Below are 8,603 nucleotides of genomic sequence, written 5' to 3'. Positions count from 1 at the left end.
AAGAATAAACCATGCTTCTGGAAGTCTCATTTCTCGAATATTGAATTAAGACTTTCAAGCCACCTGTCAAAAAGCGTCTTGTCTTTGGCTTCATTGGTGGAAGCATGAAGCCTTTCTTGCTGGCAGTGTTTGAAGGGGAAGACTGTCAGGTGACTGTCATAAGACCAGCTGAGCACTCCCCGATGCTCCAGGCTGTTCAGGAAAATTTCTGCTTTTCTCTCTTTTTTTTTTCTTTTTTTTTTTTTAATTCTTGTCTAATATTTGAGAAGTCAGGCCCAGAAGATGAAAGCACAGAAAGGTCGAGCCTTTAATTGAGCAGTGGGGAGGTGCACAGGAAGGAGAAGGGAAGGAACTAAAAGCAGCTGTGTAGGCACCTTTCTGAAACAAAAAAAGTAATTGCCACCCTGCTACCTCCCTTCTCAAAAGCAGACAGTTTTTCCACAAGCCATGGAAAAGGCAAGGAAACCTCAGTTTTAGGGTCTCAGGAAATGTGAGTATTCCTCAGTGTCTCTCCCTGAATCTGAAACTTGACAGCTTTCTCTTTCCTTCCTTAGCCTAGGTGAGAAGACCTACCTATGCGATGAGTGTGAAAGGTGCTGGCATTACAAGCACACGGACACCGGAGAGACCGTGGCTCACCAGCAGAGGGACGAGATGCTTTTCCTGGTTAAATAAAGACTGCGGCAACCAGCCTTGGCCTTGCTGTGTGTGTGAGCGGCAAGAACCGGGAAGGGAAGAGCTGCCAGTAAGCCCCTCTGTTCTTTCCCAGTTATGGTCAGGAATACCGTCATACCACTGGGATAGTATTTGGTGGGGCGTGAGAATTTTGCAGGGCTAGGGGAGGCCTCCCTGGACTCTGTGACACAGAGAGACCCCAGGAGGGCCTCTGGCTGGTGGCAGTGCTTCCTCAGCAGTGCCCAGCAGAAGATGCAGTGATGCAGTGGGGCGGCCGGGTGTGGGTTCAGGGGTGCCCTGGTCTCCAACTCGGCTCCCCCCTCTGCGTCCCTTGTCTCCTGTCCCCTTGGAGAGCAGCCTGGGCTGCAGAGGGGAGGGAGTCCCCATGGGGCTGAGGGAGGTTTTGGGGTTTGTTTCCAAGGGGGTGGGGCACAGGACAGTGCCAGGCTGTGTGGCCCATGCATCAGCTTGGGTCGGATGAGACTCCCCAAACACTGGGGACTTTCGAAGCAGGAAAGGGTAGCGTTGCCCAGGGGTGCACCTCTCCCAGGGCAACGCGCACACTTCCCATCACATCCAGAGAGCCACGGGCAAAGTGTGGTTGTCGTGTGTGAGAAATGATCATGGAAGCGGGGCTCCGTGCTTCCCGCAGGCACTCCCACTAGGAATGGGACTCTCTGCTTCTGAGGTGGCCCAGGTGGCTTCTCCCGAGGCAGCTGAGCTGAGAGCCGGACAGTATGTTAAGCAAGCGGCAATATGCAGTGCTGGTGGACTGGGACGGGCTGCAGCCGTAGTCTGTCTCTCTCCTTGGAGTACTTGGTGTACTGACTGCCCAGCTTGGACTCTGTTTTATTCCCTACTGATATGCTCCCACAGAGAAAAAGCAGTGGCAAGTAAAAAACTACTTGGATTCATTTACTTTTATCATTCTGCAAGCCTGGAGGTGCATTTATACCAGCAATGATATGAACCATGGGAACTGATGGAAAAAATGTGAAAACAGTTCTCACAAAAACTTATACATCTTGTGTTTGCATGGCTGCAGGGGGCCACCTGTAATCATCAATAACAAACGAATCGTAATCAGGACTGTAAACGAGCCGTTTCACAAAGGATTCCTTGTCTGCTGGCTCAGGGTACCAAGAAGCAAGACCATGCTTGTAGGCCCAGTCAACAATCTGCAAAAAGATAAGCAAAATGAGCTGATGAAATAAAGTTGGCACGTTATGAAATTGAAACCAACTGCAGTTTGGCCCTGGCTGTATTTTCCCTCTCTCTCCCCTCTCCCCCCTCAAAATTGTGTCCTTTTTTACTTTTTTCTCTTTGTGCAATTTCCTGAGTCAGCTGCACTTCATCCCTTGCTGCCTGCAATTACTGGCTGCTTACAAATGCACACCCTTGCACTGGCAAAACGGTTGGAGTGTGCAACTAAAGGAGGAGAGCAGCCCTTTAACCACCTCCGCTCACACCCTTAAGCTCCTCAGCTACACCGTGCATCTGGCAGTAACTCCTAGCAGGCCAATGTGATTCTCAGTGGGCGTCCCCTGAACGAGAATTACAAATTTGATGTATACAGGGCACCAATCCCACAACTGGACAACAAGCCCAGATCTGGAATAGTATTTAGGTACTTAGGCCCCTATCAAATACAGGGGGAGAGGTTCCAAAATAGCAATTTGCAACCTAAAATCTTTTGGCAAATTGCAACATGTTTGAATTTGATCCTAAACCTGATTTTTTGAAGTGCTGAGCACTCACAGCTCCAAGCAATAAAGCAGAGCTTTGTGAGCTGTGAGGCACCCAGAATCAGGAGGTATTTTTCACAGTTGGGCTTTAATGATGGGAGAAATCAAAGCAGAAATTCTGGCTGGAAGGATTCCTGAGAATCATTGCTTTAGGCTGTAGAAAAAGTTGAAATAAAAAGCCACAAAGCAAGAATGATGCCAAGGCAATTCCTGTCCTCCCTACCACGGAAAGTGGAAATAAATGAGTACTCACTTTCACAGCGATTTTGAGAGACACCTTTCTGATGCTGTCCAAGGGGGGATAGAGTCTTCCTTCTGCAAGATTCTGCTCTGTCACCTCGGCAGCAATAGACTAGAAGGAACAGAAAGGTAGTTTACAGAGATGGTCTCAAGCACGTACCGCGTTCACTAGCGTTACATGAGACCTGGCTGAAACCTCAGCAGCGGCGGAGCTGGGACTAGTTCTCAAGGGGAACTGCTGAACTATTCAAAATATATGTGTGTATACGTTTCATTACAGACCTAAAACTGGAGCCAGAATGATGGAAGTGCTGTGCCAGGGCATCAGTTGTGGAGAATGAGGAGAACTCTCTCGTGGCTCCTGCACCTTTGTAGGTGCAATGGAAGCTTGAGCTTTCCCTGATACTGGGAAAGGCTGTGGCTTTTTGCTGAGGCTGTGCCATTTCCACTCAACGCATTGCCCCAAGCCAGGTTCTCAAAACCACCTGAACTAGATGCATGTGTCTCTTATCATCTTTTTAAAAGCATTAGTTAAATGCCAGTTGGAAACCTCTGCTGTGATGAGGAAGATATCGTCAGAGATGTGCCGGACTCCGCAGGCGATGACTCCCAGTGCCACTCCTGGGAAGACGTAGGCGTTGTTTCCTTGGCCAGGGAAGAAGGTCTGTCCATTGGGCAGGGTTACCTTTGAGAATGGACTCCCACTTGCAAATATTCCCCGTCCCTGGTAAGAGAGAGAAAGAGGCATCCAAATTCAGAAGAGACATCTTATATTTCTGCTGCTTGCCATGATCTGCACTCAGGGGACTCTGGTGACCAAGTGGACAAATCTCCAGCCAGTCAGTGAGAGGCATCTCCATCAGAGCCATCTCCAGTTGATACTTCTGGAGGGCCTGGTCCCCAGAGCCACGAACAGGGCCACGGACAGGGCCATGGACAGGGCCACTGAGCACTGAGTGGGTGTTTGCACTGCCCAACTGCAAGTGTTCTGAACTTTCTGAGAAGGAGTCTCTCTTCCTCTCTATCAACCATCTATTGAGTGTGAAGAGGGACTCATGTGGGATGAAGGTCTGGGGGCTGTGTGATTGCCCTAGCCAGCAGCAGGTGGGGGGGGGCAAAGGGGAGAGTGAGACAAGGCCTCCTCTCTCACCCCAAGTCAGTCCACATGACAATAATTCTTCAGTGACATTGAGCCCGAGTTGAGTGATGAAACTGTTACACAAACAACTAGGGTAGCAAAACACAGGGGACAGTAACGTGGGAGGATGGGACACCTCAGGCAGCCGTGGGTGAAGGACGCAAGTGCTTTCTTTAGAGGATCACAAAGTAATTCAGGATAGTAGGGACCCAATCTCCTCCTCACAGCAAGGTCAGCTATGAAATCAGACCAGGTTGCTCAGGGCTTTATCCAACCTGGTCTTGAAAACCTGCAAGGACAGAGACTGCACGAGCAGTCTGGGCCCCTGTTCCACCTCCTGACTCTCCTCACAGCGTACAAGTTTTTCTTTATGACCAGCTTGAACCTCTTTTGTTTCAACTTATGCCCACTGTCACTTGTCCGCCCACCATGGACCACTGTGGTTTCCTTGGTACAGTCACGGCCACAGCGTACCGACAGGACCCAGCTTCCCTTTGCTGGGCTCCAGTACCTCGGTGAGGCGGTAGCACTGCTCCGCTGTGCACTCCGCTTTACTTGTGGGGTTGCTCAGGGCAAACACGATGGGCCTCTCATTGAAGGCTGCCATGTCCTTTAAAATCTTCTCAGTGAAAGCTCCTGCAATGGCTGCGACACCTAAAACAACAACCGCAGAGTGAGACGGTGCTTTCCGACTGTCTGACTTCAGTGCATTGGGCTGATCCCTCTTGAATGCTGCTATCGGCAAATGAACTGCGGGATGGAACAGGCTTCATCTCTGGAGATGCAGGTGGGAATGTTTCTTTTTCATATTATGGCAAGATTAAAAGCCTGTCTCAAAATAAAGCCCTCTGCTCCTCTGGGCAGAGTGGGGATCAGTGTTTAGGCCAGCCTGGCTGCGGCACTTCGCCTCCCAAGGGCTCAGCACTTCTCCCAAAGACCTGCCCGAGCTGCCTGTTGTCATCCTTGCCCTGCCCAGCCTGCCAGGGCCACGTTCGCTGCCGAGAGCCCCAGATCCTGCCTCCCGCAGCACCCCCCCCTGCAGCCCTGTCTGGAAGGGCTCCTACAGCTCCAAAAGAGAGGAAGCCTGTGCCCCACGGTCGAAGGGGAAAAGATGTGGAGAATTCAACTGACAAAATGAGGGTAAAAAAAGCTCATTTCATTTTGACTGGGAGAACAAAAGGAGGCCCTGGGAGAAAGACAGAAACTCTCCTAAGAACTGAATTGACGTGAACAGGTCGTGCTAAGGGAACTCCACCTATAATTGCTGTAGGCTTCACTTTCTGCACAACCTCTTCCAGTGTGTTCACACTGGGGTGGTCCTGGGCAAACATTTCTTTCTCATGGTTCAGGTGGCTCCTGCCCTGTGAAGAAAAAGGAGGAGTCAAACTTCTGTTGGCAAAAGGTGGAGACATAACGTAGTAATTCATCAGTTCATTTAGTCTCTTGGCCCTCTGCCTAAACCAGATTCCTCAAAGTAGGTCCTCAGCATCAGCCAGTCAGGCATAGAGCTGTTGGTGTAATGTTACATGGGGCTGGTCTCTGCTCCTCTCGCCCTCCAAAATTCATTAATTTTGTGGAGGAAGGACCTTGCTGCCAGGGCAGAGAAATTGTACATGTAGCACAAGTCTCCTCAAGTCTGAGGAGGGACAAGGGCAGAGGTCCTGAGGACCCAGGGAGTGCAGAGTAGAGCTGGGCCAGGCTGGATCACCAAGCAGGGCACGATCTTGCTGTTGTAATACCCCATATGACATGCAAGACTTCCAGCACTGCCTGAAACCGTGGCCAGCGATGTATCCTACCACTTTAGAGGCCCAGCCCAGAGCGTTGCCTTTAGGGCAGCCAGCGCTGCTGGTACACTGTTGTCACCACGAGACCTAGTCCTCTGAAAGCAGGAACAGCTCTGCTGACACCAATAACATTGCAGCCCTTACTCCAGGGCTGAGCAAGGGTCCAAGGTATCTGCCTGCTTTGGCCTCTCTCTAGCTTGCAGGAGGCGGTGGGGGAGCGGACCTCAGCTCTGGAGACAAATTTACCTTCACAATCAGTCCCTTGGAGTCCACCATCCAAATTTTTTTGATGGCATTCTCTCGTGAAATTCCTTCCTTTTCCATGGCCATGAGGATGAGATGAGCTATGCCCATTGCAGCCTGGAACACATTATATAAACACTTCATTGGGGTATCAACAACTTTTGGGGGTGAAGATTTTAAATGAGAGATGTGTTGAGTCATCCCCCAGCACTGCACAAAGCAGGGAGGCTTTCTGCTCCATGGTTTTACAGTGCCATGGCATGGGGCTGATTTTAGCATTGTAGGTGCTGCCATAAATAATAAAAAAAACCCCAATCGTCCAGCAGAGCAGGCTGCCTGTGAGGCTGGAGCAGTGGAGGTGGTACCTTGAGAGGCAGAGGCTGCCTCCATCATTTAAACCAGCTGCTGCAAGGGAGGAAAAGGGACAGACACTGAACAAACATTGGTGACGATGCCAGTACAGAGGAACTCAAAGCAGAGTGGGATTGCTGCATCTGAATTACTGCCAAGAGGAAAGTCCTCTTCTCCCGTTCCTGCCTGAGGAAGCAGCCCTGGACATGCTGTGTGTGCTAGTGGTCCTACAGCGGTGCCCAGCCCTCCTGCCCTGATGGGGACTAACAAGGCAGGATGGTTTCTGTGCCACAGAGACGGTGACCAGCACAGACACGTCCATCAGGAGGGGTGGAGAAAGAGAAGAAGCCATCTTTGCTTCACAGAGGGATAGACAAACAGTGAGTGACAGACCTTGCCCAAAGTCCCACAGGTGGGCAAGAGCTGAGCCAGGACCTGGACCAACGCCTTTAGTCCACAATCCAGGTTTAGAGACTTTTTCTTCCCCCTCTCTCTTTGAGCAAGGCACCTTACAGACTACCGGACTTCTGCCATGGGGGCAATATGACTGACTCCAAAAAGTGAGGTTATGTTCTTACTGTTGTTTGAGTCCGAGTCCTTTTGACTCTATTGCTAAAGAGTCTCTGGTTTACCCTAAATACCAACCCTGAGGACTCAAACCAGCCTCCTTAATGTTCCTGCAGCACCCTGCCTCATAAGGGACTTCCCTCAAGGCACTGAAAGCTCCACTGACACATGGGCAGCCTTGTAGCATCCAGGAAGTCTGCCCAGGACTCATGGGCCAAGAGGTCACTGAAAGATTGTTGGCAACTTCTATGCAGCAGCAAGATCCACCTGTGGGGCCCACACCTGCCCAGTGACAAGGAACCTGCTTCTGATGCTTTGTTTTCCTGAAGCCAAGCCTTGCAGGAATTTTCACATTTGATTTTTCTCTCTCTAAATTTGAGTTTAGATCGTATTTAGGAACAAACTCAAGAACATTCCTACCTCTCCGGCTCCCTGGAAAACAAACTTATGGTCAGAGAGCTTGTTCTTTGTGATCCTTAAGGCTGCAAAGATGCCAGCGACTGCAACAGACGCAGTGCCTGAAAAGAGAGAAACACCATGAGATGGTCATCCTGGCAAATGGATTGTCTACCCCTACTGATATGCTCTTAGAAACCTTGTGGTAGGAACCATTCTCTTAGATCCTGTCACTAAAGGATCAGAGTGCCTTCGCTACTCTGAAATATTAATCCTCAGCAGACCCCTGCAAGGCAGGAGAACACCAATTTCCCTCTATATAGACTCAAAGGGACACTGAGTCCCAGAATGCCAGAAGTTAATACCTGAATCCCAAGGGTTTAAGGTGCATGTGACTTGTTTAAGGTCACATAAGACACCTGTAGCAGAGTGGTGGTCTAAACTTGGGCACCCTTGTCACAAAATCCTCTGTGATCGTGGAATTACCATCCTCTTATCCTCACTTACCTTCACAGCCCAGCATCACCTTCTCTTTTTTTACTTCCCTGATACTCTGATGCCCTGACTCAGAACCATCATGCCTCACTGCCAAGCATTAAGGAGTCATTGAGAACATGAGCTGGTCCCAGATCAGTGAGAAATAATCCAGTACATGGAGAGCAGGGTCCTGCTGTTATAGCCACCGCGATATGTACAGCTTTCCATCCATCGAGGGAGGCAGATGCCTAGATTGAATAAACCTGCCTTCCCCTCACACCAATCACATGCAGTATTAACCTAATGTCCTACCCCAGGTGAAGGAACAGGGTGGAAAGAAATCGAGTAAGGCACAGACTAGTGAGGATTCAGGTGGTACCTCAGGTCACCTGGGCAAGCTGGATAGAAGTGCTAAAGATGAGCTAGGAATGAAGGAGGCAGTTTTATTCCTCAGCCTTTTAAAGGATGCCAGTTCGGATGTGCCCCCAGCTCTGATGCTGTGCCCAGCTCTAACGTTGGTGTCTCCATTCTCATCTTCAGAAGCTTTGGGAGAAATCAGGGAGGCCACAAGTAACAAGAATTGTGTGGGTGGTCACGGGTGGGACAGACAACGAACACTTTTAGGCTAACAAACCTGATTTCACCCAATTTCCAGCATTTCCTATTTTCCTGCCCATTTAATCAGCCAGTGCATCAGGGTTTCAATCAGCCAGTGCTTCAGTGAGACCCCTCGCAGGGCCCTAGGCCCTGGGGTGCTGCCGGGCATCAGCGAACAGCCCGGCTGGGAAACAGAGCAGCTCATGATCAAAACATGACCACGAGCAGTGAAACCAGCAGATGGTGCTGCCTCATCTGTCAAGGACCGAGAAAACAGACTCAGCTTTACCTGCTCCTCGTCTTTAGTGCAAAAGCCACAGCTAAACTAGAAATCTACTGGTATATCATGGCATCGGGGAATGATTTACTCTTTCATTATTTCCATGC

General features: G+C 50.0%; 1 protein-coding gene across 1 annotated transcript; it reads right to left on the bottom strand.

Moving 5' to 3' along the window:
• Nucleotides 1–1,586: 1,586 nt before the first annotated feature.
• On the bottom strand, nucleotides 1,587–7,271 carry LOC142078015 (NADP-dependent malic enzyme, mitochondrial-like). The gene is made up of 7 exons (XM_075140510.1): nucleotides 7,167–7,271; nucleotides 5,832–5,945; nucleotides 5,054–5,159; nucleotides 4,310–4,452; nucleotides 3,211–3,384; nucleotides 2,674–2,772; nucleotides 1,587–1,853 (listed from the first exon to the last, which is right to left on the bottom strand). The coding sequence occupies exons 2-7, from the start codon at nucleotides 5,937–5,939 to the stop codon at nucleotides 1,692–1,694; spliced, it is 792 nt and encodes a 263-aa protein (XP_074996611.1). The 5' UTR covers nucleotides 5,940–5,945; nucleotides 7,167–7,271; the 3' UTR covers nucleotides 1,587–1,691.
• Between the last annotated feature and the right edge of the window lie 1,332 nt (nucleotides 7,272–8,603).

This window comes from Calonectris borealis, chromosome 1 (assembly GCF_964195595.1).
Source record: "Calonectris borealis chromosome 1, bCalBor7.hap1.2, whole genome shotgun sequence".
Classification (NCBI taxonomy): domain Eukaryota; kingdom Metazoa; phylum Chordata; class Aves; order Procellariiformes; family Procellariidae; genus Calonectris; species Calonectris borealis.
This window is presented reverse-complemented; position numbering and strand designations above follow the sequence as displayed.

Bases quoted from the DNA above. Each gene is read 5' to 3' on its own strand.
- LOC142078015 (XM_075140510.1), bottom strand. From the start codon at position 5,939: ATGGGCATAGCTCATCTCATCCTCATGGCCATGGAAAAGGAAGGAATT. The intron at 3,385-4,309 runs GTACTGGAGCCC...CTCTCTTACCAG, and splicing joins AGTGCTACCGCCTCACCGAG to GGACGGGGAATATTTGCAAG. The intron at 1,854-2,673 runs GTGAGTACTCAT...ATCTTTTTGCAG, and splicing joins CTCTCAAAATCGCTGTGAAA to ATTGTTGACTGGGCCTACAA.